Source organism: Lepidothrix coronata, unplaced genomic scaffold, assembly GCF_001604755.1.
Source record: "Lepidothrix coronata isolate B3197 unplaced genomic scaffold, Lepidothrix_coronata-1.0 Scaffold149, whole genome shotgun sequence".
Taxonomy (NCBI): domain Eukaryota; kingdom Metazoa; phylum Chordata; class Aves; order Passeriformes; family Pipridae; genus Lepidothrix; species Lepidothrix coronata.
In genome coordinates this window covers 2,054,006-2,068,557 of record NW_016690329.1, presented here as the reverse complement: position 1 = coordinate 2,068,557, position 14,552 = coordinate 2,054,006, and the positions used below count along the sequence as shown (strand labels likewise).

At 43.7% G+C, this 14,552-nt stretch overlaps 1 protein-coding gene across 1 annotated transcript in view; it reads left to right on the top strand.

Annotated features, from left to right (window-relative positions):
- The window catches only part of TMEFF2 (transmembrane protein with EGF like and two follistatin like domains 2), a 127,660-nt gene that overhangs the window by 87,416 nt on the left and 25,692 nt on the right, over positions 1–14,552 (top strand). Inside the window, exons 6-7 of the mRNA XM_017828563.1 lie at positions 6,586–6,734; positions 7,855–7,914. Coding sequence (XP_017684052.1) covers positions 6,586–6,734; positions 7,855–7,914 — 209 coding nt within the window. The remainder of the gene's footprint in view (positions 1–6,585; positions 6,735–7,854; positions 7,915–14,552) is intronic.

Genomic DNA, 14,552 nt, shown 5'->3' with positions numbered 1-14,552 from the left:
TGATGTGGAAACTAAGGTGTGTGCAAGCGCCCTGGAGCAATCCAGTTTAGCTGCCTGTGTGTGCAGGCAGCTTTGAGAATGGGTGATGTGCCGAGGTGGGTACAGAGGTGACCTGTCACTGCTCCCCGGTAAAGGAGCATCGCAGGCAGTGAGTTTTAACAAGGCACAGTGACGGTCTGAGGAGGCTAGCTGAGCTCCCAGAGGCTGGGTCTACCCAGCCTGGTTAACCTTGCCAGTCCTTGCTTAGAGCTGGTTCAAGAATCTCTGCGTGGTGTTGTGTTGAGACACATTAAACATACCCAAAGCTGCCTGGGTAAGTGAGCGCTCCCAGCAGCCTCCTGACACGGGGCTGAACCGTGGTACAATGCGTGCACGGATGTTGAGGCGTAATGTTAAGCCTGGCTTCATTTCAGCTTGCCTGCTGGTAATGTCAACAAAGATGCCCTGTGTACCAGAGAGAAAAACCTTGCAGGAATCCTAATGATAGAGAAGGCATTTGGGACTGATTGCCACGCTCTTTATGCAGGAATATACTGCCAGGTTTGCTTTAAATGGGCATTTAATGTCCTACTTGGAGGGGCAGGGGGCTTGGAGAGGACCATGCTGACATCCAGAAATTTCAGCTTCTGATCACCATTTTCTAGTCAGAGCAGAGGAAGATAAGAAATGTCTCTAGTGGAAATATCATAAATGTACAACAACTGTGGTTTTATTTATACACTGTTTTGTGGCAAAGGAAAGGCTCTGGGCTTTTGTATGCTGCAAAATGTTGTTGGTTTTTTTCTTGCTTTTTTTATTTTTTGCCTGAAGAAAATATATAACGTTTAAAACGATTGCAGAATGGAACATTACTTTCCCTGTAAAATAGTGCTTGCTGAGACATGGTGGGATCTCACACTTGACCAAATTAGCATATGTGCTCAAATATCAGAGCTCTGACTAGTAAAAATAACACTAGATTTGCATTTTCACATTTTTAGCTCTTGCTTCCCTGTCTGTTTGGTTTTATGCCTTTTTTCTTGACTGACAATTCTCTTTGTGGCAGATTTATTGCTGTTCTGCTGTTTGGACCCTGTAATCAACTAGACACTTGGCTGAAGACGTTAGTCATTTCATTAAGTACTTTTTTGCAGATATCTCAGACACAATTTTCTGTTGCTCTGGTTCCAAAAAGCAAATGACCCATGGCCAGCAAAGTCTGAATATGAATCTTTAATAAACAGAGGTAGTACAAACAATGCTCTCAGGTTTCCAAACAGCAGAGGGCTAATTAAAAGATGTTGAATGGGGAAGAACTGCCATTGCCATCTCGCTCATCTGACAGAAATGTGCCTGCATCTGTTCCCAATGAAACCGCTCTTTTGGAAGCATTGTCTCATTTATCCTCCTTGCTTCCAATCAGAGCTACATAGGAAACCTTCCTCGTGCTATGTTCAGATATTGGATAGTAATTTTTTTAAATTATTTTTCAGTAATACATTGCTGAAAACAAATTCTGAATAGTTGTCTTAGGAGTAAACATAAAGCATAGAGTGAGGTTCTTTTTGTCATCACCGTGTCGCTGATGGTTATACTCTATTCATGAACTAAGGAAATATAATTATAGCATTCCCTTACCCTTCATGGGCAAAGAACCATTCTCTCATTTTATTGAGACACCTTCTTAAAACTCAGTTCCTCCCTCCAGGGACAGTCCTTCATAGCCATGAATCCTGTCTCCAGTTGCTTGCTCTCTGCAGGCAAAGGTACTCTCTCTGCCCAGAAAATAATACCATATGTTATTTGCAGAAGCGTGAGGAGTTAGGAGAACTGCACTCACCCGTGCCTGGTTTATGGACTCCATTAATTTTTAGAGAGACTGATTCAATAGAAAGCCAAGTTGGCTGCTCCAGCTTGGCCAAGCAGCCTGCTGCAGCACATCACCATCACTGCTGGGCCATAGACCTCTGGGGTCTGGGCAGCATTTTTTCATGGTCAGGATTTGGGCAGGAGATGACTTCTTTGTGCTTTTCTCTTATTTCCCTGGGAAGGAGAGAAGCATGTTAATTGAGTGAAATAGCCACAGTCACTCCCCAAATGCCCGTGGGTTCCCTTGTGCTGTTGAGTACAATCTTTGCAGTTACTGCCTTGACAGAAGCTTGCAGACCAGAGTGCAGCGACTTGCACCCCACAAGTCAGTAGTGAGGCACAGGGAGGTGCCTTTCAGCATCTTACCTGCCTCAGGCTAAGGTCAGCTCTGCCAGCTCTCCCACAGGCACCCTCCTGGGCTTCTCCTGCATGTTGGCTGCAGAGCTGCATCTCTGCCTGCAGACACCTTCTGGTTCATCTTGGATGTGACATTCTCATGACAGGGCCCAGCAATGTCATCAGCCCAAAATCTTCTGAAGAGGTGCCCAGGTTTGCCTGTTGGACAGTCTTTTTAGTTTGCTTTGTTTATTTTGCTTCTGTGATCACCAAAGTAACCAAATAGGTTGCTGGATGTTCAGCTCCTCCAAGATTATCATCAGATGAAATTAAACGGAATAAAGTAAAGCATGTAAAAGAAGGAGAATTCATTGGAGACTATCACAATGACCTGAAAGAAAAGACAGAAAATGAGCCTTGTTTAATGATTGTTTATGGTGGAAGCCCAAATTTTAATCAATTAACACATGAGCCCATTACTTGAAAGATGCGTTGGGCCTGTGAGGCAGCATCCAGTATTTCTTCCTTTCTCAGGGGAGCTGCAGGGTATCAGCTGACATTCCGGAGGCTCTCTTTCCTCGCAGATGCTTTTAAAGCTGCGTTTCTGACTGCAGAAGGCATAGTTAAACCTTACACATGTATTTTGCGTATGCCCTTGGGTACAGTTGCATCCTGTGACCCCCCTAGGAGACCTCACTGACCTTCTCACAGTGTCTTGTTTGAGGAACGCTCAGTCAGCCTTTCCACTGCCAAACTTTCTTCAGCGCTACACTTAAAACACAGAAACCAAATAGATTTATTGATAGAACTATAATCAGAAGTCATAGCCTGGATGATAAAATGACCGAATTATCAAATTACTTAAAATTAGAGCCATACTCAAGTGCCTCAGGGACTGGGAAGCTGCAGGCAGGCAGCCAGCCCACCAGCTTGGGTGCTAGCAAGGAGCAGAACAGGATTTCTGGGCATGGCAAGTGTTAGGGTGAGGCTCTCTTTGGGGTAGGGGTTTTCTGTGTCCCACAAGCACTGAAGACTTAATGTACTCCCTGCGACCAAGCAGGGATGTCACATTTTGGTTCTGCTTGTTTAATAGGAGACAGTCCCACTTCTGCATTTTATAATGCTTCAAGAAGTGAAGGCACCTTTACCTATGGCAACAGGATTTCATTCAATCAGATGCAATAAGTGCTGTTTATTTGGTATTTATTCCATCAGTGGCGGATCCCACCTAAGGCTCAGATGTCCTCTGTGGCCACGTGTGTCGAGGCACACACATTTGGAGTACATGCCCCACCTCTTTCCCTGCAGTTTGCTCTTCTGGAATTTGGGGGCGTGGTTGAAATTGCAGACTGCTTGTTCCTCCAGTTTGAAAAAATGGGTTTGAACACTGTCATTTCCCCTGATAAGAGGAGCACTATAAATTAAAAAGAGCCAGCAACACAGGCACATTAATCTTCCTGATGCAATCCTACCTTTAGCATTTCCTGGCATATATTTGATGTTGACTTAATTGTGCAGCCTTGAAGTAGGATTTGAGTGTATAAGTACAAAAGTAGTAATAAACTGCAGATACAAGCTAGAGGTTGCCCACTGAAAACTTTGCAAGGGGTGGACGATGCACAGATCCTTGCAGCAAGGAGATCCTTGCAGCAAGGGGTGACAAGTTTGCTGTAGTGTTTTTTCGCTGTCCATTTAGCCCTGGAAAATCAAGCTTCACACAGGATCCTATAAGGCTTGAGCATATGGTGTCATCCTGAGGTTGTCCCTTCCTGCTCTCCCTCGCACACAAGTGATCTGACATCAGCACAAACAGCGTGTGGTTCGTGGTGCTCGTGCGGTGCTTGGAAAGAAAGGCCGGTCTCACAGTTAAGATTTTACAATGGAGTTCAGAAAAATCTCGCTTTTCTTCTCACTTTTATTGAAAGAGGTCAGGAAAGCAATTTTGGCTCTTTGTGTTTTGGAAGGCATCAAAAGATGCAAATCAATGCCTGGTGGGCTCTGAAACGGTCTTTGAAATCAGTGGGAGATAGGTCTCTGAGATTTCAAAAATCCCACACAAAGTGTTTGCATGCATCTTTAAGCATTTAAACACCTTTAAAAATATGTCTCTAAGGTGTCTAACTCTGAGCATGGGTTCCTGCGTCCCCTAGGCATTTTTGAAATTGCATCCAAAGTTGCTTAGATTTCCCCTAAAGAGCACCCTTTTGTTGTAATTTCCTCGTTAACTTAATTTTCTCTTGACTTGAAACATAATATATATTAACCTTCACTCATTTTTTGCAGCAAAATGTAGAGAAGTGAAGCTGTTTCTGAGCTGTTTTATTATACAAAAAAAAGGAACATATGGCTGATTGTGTCCCATCTGAAATGCAAATGGTGGAGCTACGTGGAAAGAATTACTATTACTTGAGCAGTAAATGTTTCCTAATGAAGTGAGTTTGACTAAGGTGGGAAGCTGGAAATGGCTGCAGGAAGAAATGACGATGGTTAATATTTCAGTGGAGCAGAACATTCATATTCTGCTGATAAGGAGGTTCTTAGGAAATGCACTAGAATTTTTTTCTTATATTCTGTATGTTTATCAGTGTGGGGAAATTGTTACACACAGGGAGCTAGACTCTTTTCTTCCAGTTATGAAATCATGTAATTTAATTTATAACCACAGCTTTTCACTGCTGGCCTCCTTCTGAGCTGAAGTTTCCTGTATTTTGTGAACATTTGGGGTAAATAGACCTACCCAATGTAAAAGAAAAGTCTAAAAGAAGACTCTGATGTTCATCACCCTGGGCACATTTGGCCACAGGCCAAGAGGGTGCAGGAGGAATCTGACCCACACTCTCTAATTTCCTTCTTCCTCTTTTCACCAAAATTTTTTTCTCATGTATATCCCTCTGCACTTCTAGTAGTCTAAGGTGTCCAGATGTCTGCTGCAAATGGGAGGTGGTCTGACTTTTAAATACTTTCTTAAATCAAGCAGTGAGGCTAGAGGCTTGACATTTCCATTACTTAACTTTCCAAAGGGAGAGCTGTGGAGTTGGTGCTGTGAGGTTCAGCACAACCAGTGGGCTGGAGATAGAGCATCAATCACATTACTTTGCCTTAATGTCAGAAGGAGCCGGGAAGAGTTTAGATAGCAGCATGTGCACAATTATGTGCTCAGAAGAGCTGAGGCAGCTGCCAGGTTAGACCTCTGGCTTTGTCCCTGAGCAAGATGACATCGGTGTTGCTGAGGCTGAGCTGTCTGTTACAGGGCACAGTCGGGGGACAGGAGATTAGCATGCCATTCCCTTGACAATGCCCGAGGGTGTCTGACATCGCTAATGATAATGAAAAAGGAGAAACCTAGAGAAAAAAGTCTGCAGCCTGCTGTTGATGGAAATAATTAGGTTTCTCCATCTCAGAAGCAGTGGCGAGGCTTGCTGGGATCGGGACATGTCCACATTAGTGTCAGTTCAGATCCAGACCAGACTTTCGAAGTGAATCTCTCTCTGTGCTTTGGTTCACATCTCAGGGCAGCACAGGAGCTCACAAGCTGGGTTGTGGTGCCTCTGGAGATGCCCCTGGGCAATCTGAGGGCAGGGCCACTGCCGCCCTGCCTGCATTTGCCCACCTGTGCTCTTGGACACAGGAGCCTTCACCCCCTACAGAGCATGTCACCAAGTCAGGAGTGGGTGCTGACCTTCCTGGGTAACAACTGGGTAAGGCTTTTTGGTTGCTGAGTTACAAAAATGCTTCCAGAAATGCTTGTGCACAAAGTCTTTCCTTAAACAGCGTGGTTTCAATACTGAGTAGCCTCTGCATCTGGGAGCTGGGGAGATCCCGCCAACCTAAGGCACAGAGAGAGTGCGGTGGCATCAGTGTCGGTCTTGGCAGGGGGTTTTGTCCCAGTAGGGTAAAGTGAGGCTTCAGTATCACATCTTTCATTACTATCAAAGTGCCTGTAACAGGTGCCAGAATTATTTTCAGAATTAAATCATAAATCAGTATAAACCCACATTTTATGGTATTCTATGTGAAGGGCAGCACCTGAACAGAGGTGAATTTTGTGGCTCCTTTAATTTGCAGGAGGGCTCAGCAGCTTGATTTATCTGCATATCTGCTTAGGTATTTGGTTTACGAGAGATTACAAGTGGTAATACTGTGGCACAGTTTTCCATGTATAATACACTTCTTTTATCTTTCCTTTTGCTTGCTTTTAGGTGCCTCTTACCTCTCCCCTCATCTCATTTCCACTGAGAAATACAAATGGCCTCTTGACAGAACTTTTCATTTTCATTATGTTGATTTGCATTGTGCAGTCAGGATAATACAAACACTTATATTTCTGAGATGTATTTATGATGTTACGAAAAAACTTTCTCATAGTAGCCTCTTCTTTTTTCTCTGTCTTTATCTTTTCAGGTGTGTTTGCAACATTGACTGTTCTCAAACCAACTTCAATCCTCTTTGTGCTTCCGATGGGAAATCTTATGATAATGCATGTCAAATCAAAGAGGCATCATGCCAGAAACAGGAGAAAATTGAAGTCATGTCTTTGGGTCGATGTCAAGGTAACTCTCATAACAAAACTCATTTCAAAGAATGTTTTCAATTTTTGTAAAGGAAAAAAAAAAAAGAACCGGGGCTGGCACTTCTTACTCTTCCATTAGGCTCTTGCAGTTTGTATTGTAGAGCACAGGCTGCAGGAAGGGGCAGAACCCACCACAGCACAGACATCAGCGAGGCATGAGGAGTCCCCCACTCCTAACCCTTCCCATGATCTTGACACAGCAGCAGGGGACTCTTCAGCCCTGCACTGGTTTCAACATCAGTCACCAGTACTCTGCCCAGAGCAGCTTGCCCAGAGCCCTGTCTTCCAGGCAGGAGTTGGAGCAGGACAGCAGGAATGCCCCTCAGATACATTTTGCCTCCCAGGATGGATCCTCTGGTGCTCCCCTAACTGGAGCACCATGAAGCAGTTTCAGGGGCTAAAGATGTGCTCCCGAATACTGTACTTGTCTTGTTTCTCGAGTGACCTGAGCTAGGCCCCAAGATGTTGAAGGTGTCTGGAAGGCAATTTTCCAATAGTATCTCAAGACTTTCTCTGTTTCTCCGTAAATACCACACTTCTCTGTGCGCAGCTTTGGGGCTACTACATCACCTGTAACCCTTGAGTTGACTTTAAAAACCCTATTTTGCTCTAAAATAAAAATGAAGAAAATTTGCCTTTAAATAGCTCCCGTAAATAAAGTGTCTGCTGAGGCTCAGACTCTTAACAGCTATTTTCCCCTTAGCTTCTGACCTATAAATCCTCAGTACATCTAGTTACAAGGCCATAGTATACAGATGTATTAAGCACATTCCAGTTTATTCCAATCTCTTTAAAGTTAACCACCCTAAGTGGCAGTTCATTTCAGGGTACATATTAAAACTCCCCAATTACTTCAAATAGAGCAGAAATGACAACTCCTGCCTCAGACTGATATATTTATCCCAGCTGCAATCTGTTATCACATATTGTTAGAAGAAAGATCCTGCTGTTTTCACCTGGCAGACCCAGGAGAGCCTTGCAGCCAGCAGCGATGCCGTGCACGCAGGCAAGGTTCACTTTGCCTGGGCACTGGCAGCTGGGCTGTGGGCTGCATCAAGTCCAGGCTCCCCAAGCAATTCAACACATTTCTTTTCACACAGATAACACCACAACAACTACAAAATCAGAAGATGGGCATTATGCAAGGACAGATTATGCAGGTACGGTTCCTATTCCTGTGAGAATCGCAATTTGCAGGATCTGTGTAAGTCTCTTTTCTCCTCCATTTGCTAAGGTGAGGTGTCCTCATCTTCTCGATTTACTTTAAGGAAACACTATCTTTGTGTTACTTTTGCTTTTGCTACAAACTCTCTTTGTTCTTAATAAATGGGTTGCTTCCGTTTTTGTCAATGAACAGATACTCTGGCCATAAAACACCTGTTTTGACAGTGGAAATAAATATTGTAAACTATTTGCCAGAATTAGCAGACATTATTGAAAATTATTGAATCAGTGCACCTTTTTGTCATGATATACAGGTTTAAGAAAGTGAAAATCCAGAGCATAGCACAGCTGTGATGCCATGAAACGTTGCCATAATAGATAATATTGTCTGTCGGCCCTTAACTATGAAGTTAATAAGGTTCTTAAAAATGTGGGGGGGAGTTAAGTGATAAATGTTTTCAATTTATTTAGATGCTACAGTAAAATATGATGGCTGAATAGCCTTATATGGTGCTTGAAATTAAAAACATGTAAATACTAGTGAGGTTTGGGAGACATTTTTTACACCCTTTCCCCGGGAGGATTGATTTAGAAATTGAACGTGTGTGTGCGCGCGCGTGTGCATGCAAATATTCACAGCTTGCACTGAGAATTAAAGCCTTTGGAGAGGTCTTGTGAAAGTGGGTCAGGTGATGCATTCATTGCTGCAGTTTTGTGATATTCCTGTGTTTTTAAAGTATTTGGAGAGAGTAGGTGCGGACCACTGGGTTTAGCTGAGCTGCGTGGCTTAGGTGAGACCCGGCTGGTGGTTTCACAGGTGTTAATGTTTGTCACTGGCAGTGACAGTCCTGTGGGCAGTAGTTACTTCAGCTGGTCATCTCCTGTGCGGGCCCTCTGTGTGTGCTGTCCCTGCAACAATGCGGTACCTGGCCTTAGAAATGATTGTCCTGTTCCTACTTAAAAGCAGTGCATGATGATTAAAACATAGAGCTCTGAATAAATGATGTCTCGGGGAGGAGTGTGAGCTGTTGGGGATGGCTGCAGCATGAAGCAAAGAGGGTAGGAATTGCTATGGGAAGTTAAATACTGGAATGAATTTTGAAAAGCTCAAGGATCCACCTGGTCCATGTATTTCCTACTGCTAAGAAGCCTTTCATGGGTGAAGAGACACGCAAAGAGAGAGAAGTCTTCAGTGTCTTTCCTCCAAACTCTTGATTACCCTCAGCTTTTTGTGGGAGGTAGCAATCAGTTTTCTTAAAAGGCTGTGAGGGCTGAGGTTGTATCCTGTGATAGGCAGATGATAGGGCCAAGTAGGCCAAAATAATTTAAGTTAGAAATAAGGCCAAGTAGTATTGTGATGTCAAAATCTTTTTCTTCAGCTGAGGAGAGCACTGGCATCCCCAAGTTGAGATGAAGGCCTGCAGCCCCTTTTCAGTGTTGTGCAGCCTGTCCTATGCTACCACTGTCTGGTGGATTTACTTTAGGATGGCAGTGACCCACATCATCTAGAGAGGAGACTGCACATTTAAGCATGAAACAACTGAGTTGTAACAATAAGGGAGGAAAGGCAGGTTGAGAATTAGGGAGGAGGAGGAGGAGATCACAGTGATGTCAGGAGAAAGCCGAGTCATGAAGGAAGGGGTGCACAGGAGGCACCTTCAGTTCAAGTGAGCAGGAGGAAGGGAACAGCTCTGGCTTAGGAGAGATGATATTTCAGCCCACGCTCAAGAGGAGGGATGGTGGGTAGTAGAAAACTGATGGCAGCAAAATGTTGTCAGAGGTTGGGAGTCAAGCAGGGAATGCTGGAGGAAAGTGGGTTACTGGGCAGGGAGTAGGGCAGAGCTACAGCACAGAGGAGCAGCTCTGTAGTGGGCATGGTCTCCAAGTGCCAAGAGGTTAGAAGAAGTGTGGGAACAGATGGTCCTGTGAGAGATGACAGGGGCATATGGAAAGGAGACAGGGCACCTCCCTCCCCTAGAGCTGTGGAAGTGATGGAGGCATCCTGAATCAGCATCAAGTCCAGTAAGTACCTCTTTGGCACAGAAGGACACCATGATTGCACCTTAGAGAGCAGCATCTTGAGGCTTCTGCTATGGCTCAGGCCCCAGTGGGCTTCTCAAGGGTGGTGACTGTATCCCCTGGGTGGGTCTCATCAGGTACCATCCATTGATTTAAACTGAACCATCGCTTGCACCAGCTGATGGTTTTTCTGTGTGCACCTATTAGTCTTGCTTAAATTTTTCATTTTTACATACAGTGACAGCATGTAGGGTGAAAATTGCAAGTTCATGCAGGGCAATCCACATGCCTCCAGTGTCCCTAAATGTTTCTGATGTAACCCCATCGGGGGACTGTAGGGGAAAGGAACCGCTGTATCAAAAAGCTGCAACAACTCCAGCCTTTCAGAAATAATTGGTGAAAAGGAAGACAGCAGTATAAAACTGAGGCTCAGTGAACATTCATGCTTCACCATTTGCCAGACAGGAAGCTCTGTGCCGTCCTCATGTTCTTTCAACTGCAGAAACATTTAATGATGGCTATTATAGGAATGTGGGGTGTGCTACTTTTTTCCCACCTTCCCATCTCCTTAGACAGGAAATGATGCCCTGATCATGGGAAGTTTTGTGTGAAAAAGTAACAGTTCCTACGCCTCTGAAGAAATTTCCCTGAGCCCGCAGCTTCCCAGAGAATACCTTTGTTCTCTACCATTTAATGGCACTAAAAATCACCAAGACCGTGAGCACTGCGCGCTTTTAAAAACATTGAGTTGTATGGACTGACTTTCCCAGGGGAGAAAATAGCAGTGGGCATAATTGATGTTGTCAATTATGCTAATGCAGCAGTGCCAAATGCTCTTTGCAGAGACTGTGGCAGCTGAGTGGAGCGGGTTTTTCCGTAACCACCCCCGCGCGCTCGATGCGGGGTCCCAGGAAGGCAGCAGCTTTGCAAACAGCCACAAGTCCCAACGCCCAGCTGAGCTTTTCCATATCGAACTATTCAAACCGTCTGTTCAATCAGTGTCTTTCCTCCCTCCTGTTCTTGCAAGCCCATTGATACTTACAAATAAAGCACAAATCTTTCGGTTTGCAAAACCAAAAGAGGACTCGTTTCTTTGGAGTATAAATCTTTGCATTAAGTTTGTGTTGCCTTGGATTTTAAGGGCTCTTACTTTACGCAGGCAAGATTTATGCTAGGACTGGAAATGCCTGACTAATATCAGAGGCACCCAAAAAGCAATCTCCCCTTTTTCACCAAAGCAAACCTGAGGAGCTGTAGGGGGCCTTTCTCTGACTCTGTCCTGCCTCTCCGGGGTCACCAGTCCACACTTGCCCTGGCTGTCTGTGCAGTATGTTTGATCAAGTTTGTGCAGTATTATTTGGTTTTAGTCAATAAATAAATGGGTGCAACTTTTCCCACAAATCCAATAAAAATGCACTTTATCTTGCCATTTCCATGACAGAAGATTTTTAAACATTTTAAGTGTAATGTATGTTTTGGAATTTAGTGTCTGAGTCAAAAGTCCTGTAATGACTGTTTTCTTGAATTTCCCCATTATATGCATAAAAAAGGCTGTTTCAGGGGCATTTTTGCATTCAGAGTCCAAGCAATCAAGGAGTTTTCATCTTGTTAATTCATTTGCTTATTTATTTTTGTTCTTCAATATTTATATTCTCTTCTTAAGATCTGGATATTACAATTATACCCGTAATGATTTTATTCTTTCTCATTATCAAATTACAGAGATTTTTTTTTCAAGCCATTTTGAGCACTATAAAGAATAAGTCAGTATGGATGTGCCATATTTCAATGTTATATATTCATGAATATTGTCAGCGAAGACACTGACAAATTTGATAGACCTATTCAATAATATCATCTTCCAGGCCAGACAAACCTCCCCATATGAGCATTGATTAGATCAAGTCTCAGCAGCCAAATGGCAGCAGCGCAGAGAAGCTGATGGAAGGGGGAAGAAGGCATTTTCAACCCAAATAATCTCCTTTGGTGAAAAATGTGCATCTGCAAACGGTCAGTTCGAGCCATATTTTTGGGTTCCTTGACAGCAGTAAACTATCCCTTGGCAGCAGCCTCAGGTGGTGCCTTCTGGGGTGTTGGGCAGTCCCAGGACTCTCTCGCAGGCAGTGCCGTGGCCCCTCTTGCCGATGCTGTCGCTGTGCCCAGGAAACACTAACAAGCACAAAATGCTGCACGTCTGCTCATGGTTGCTCTGTTCCCTGCTCTCCCTCCTGGTTTCCCCATGGGATTTCAAATCTACATGACAGCACTGGATCTTTTTCAGACCCCTTTCTGGCACTGGGGCCTTCCTGGCACTACCAGAGGTGCTCGGGCAAGTAATTCTGCAGATGGCTGTGTTACCCAAGCAAACTCGATGCTCTACCAAAAAGGGCAAAATCCATCTGTGTCAACACATCATCTTCCCTTGGCTGGGACAGGGCTGTGAGATGAAGGCCATGGGAGCCATCACAGATTCCAAGGATAAAGAAGAGTTTTGGACACTTCAGCAAGTCTCTTTAAAAGTCCAAGAGTCTTGAACTCCAAAATAAACACAATGTAATATCAACGTTTCAGAAAAGAAAACTATCCTAAAACTTTACCAAACCCCACCACTCTGCATCGTTAACCTTTAATCCCTTTGAACGGAAGAACAAGCCGTGCTTATCAAAGGACCTGTGAAGAACTGGCCGTGGTGTGCTGACCCCGTACATGTGAGAAGCACTGGGGTGTGCTGCATCCCTTTCTTCACAGCCTGATACAGAGCCCACCGAATTCAGTCACAGCCATCTTCATTGTCTGTAACAGGCCTGGAGAGAGGCCAGGCATCAGAACAGCAGTGCTGAACTTTTATAGTGACTATTTTTTAGGTTTTTTTTTTTCCCCCCAGGACTAAAGTATGAGAACTTCCAACTAGATTCCTTCTCTAGATTGTAACATTTTCAAAGTAGGTTGCGTTTTGAGTGTAAACCACTTGACATTGTCCCTTTAAATTAAATTTTGGGTCTACTACTATGTCAGCCATTTCCTAAACTGGTAAAGCTAAACGCCCCAGAGTTTAGCTATGGCATACGAACTGTTGTGCAGTTTTACTCTGCCTTTGTGAACCAGACTTTCCTTTCTTCTTAATGGAATTAGCAAGTGAGACACAGAGCTGAGCACTATCACAGCTAGAGAGAAACCATTTCTCATCTGCAGCCTTGTGAAAACAGAGAGGCAATTGCATCCTTGCATATCCAGATTTGCTTGGCTTTTGATTCTGCAGAGTCCAAGTTAGAGGTTGTCACACTAAACAAATAGATTATTTAGAAACAGTTCCTGCTATTCCATCAAATCACTTAAAAATTGGGAGAAAACCTCACAGTTTAAATATTTTGACAGCACTGTGGCAGCATGAACCCTGTCTAGCTTCAGCCTTCACATGTGCTCACACACACTGGCCTGTAGGAGAAAAACAAGAGTACAACTGATACATTTCTTAATAAATGGGAAGCTTTTAAATGTTGCTGCAATTGTTATTTGCATTTAGAAATTGTTATTTGCATGTATTTGCAAGGTTTTATGAAAATATATTTAAGTTTTATGCACAATGAAAGTTCACTAAAGGTGGTAGGTGGGCTCTGCAAAGTACAGAAGAAAAAGCAATCTCTATTGTATGTCAGGCCATACAGTTTAGGCTTTTTTGGCCTGTGACTTGAGGAAAACAATGAGGGCATCTCCCTCTGGGAGATGTGACCATACTGTGCCCCGCATGTCTGAATGTTCTTTAAGAGGTCTGATCTTTGAGAAATGTAGATGTCTACAAATGCCTGAAGGGCACATAAACTCAAGACTGTGTAAGAACAGAGCCAGTCTCCACTTCTAAAATAGTTTCCTAATGGAGTCTGGTGGAGAAGGCATTCCAGTCTTGTTTTGCCTACCTAATCCAGGCACTCCTGACAGAAAAGTTATCAACAGAGGAACAGAGAAAATGTCTCAGTTCATTGTGTGGAACCTGAAAGCTTCCAAAATCAAGCTCAAGTTTACCATCACAGAAAGTAATATAGTGTTTGCCTGGCAATATTAACTGTGTGTAACTTAGTTTAATTTAGAGAGTACTATAGCACATAAATGAGAAAGCTATTTCTGTTCTGGGATTCTTCTGAGTGATTTTCAAAGGCGAGAGAGAGATCACTATGTTCTGGTAACCTGGTGGTCTCCAGCCCTTCCACTGCCTTGCAGCTCCTCCACTGATGTTGATACTCAGAAGAAAATCTAAAAAGTAGAGATAGAGACCACCTAGTAGGTTATTAAATCTTACGGCCACCTACTTCTGAACTAAAGTCTGAGTAGTCAGCATTGTCAGTCCCAACTACCCACTTGGCCCCCAAATTTCCACTTGTCTTCAGTGGTTTTTTAAATGAAAACTTGCAGCTGCTTCTTTTTGTGATTTAACTCCAGCTTTTCAAAAGGTGAAGTGTGGAAAGTCACACTTCAGCACTCTTCTTTGTCATCAACAGGACTGGATGCTTTATTTCTAAAATATGAAAAACCAGGGCATTAATACAATTGTCTCACGATGGGCATGACAGCAGCACAGGCTACCCCAAGTGCTTTTCTTCTATAGAACTCTCTCAGATTT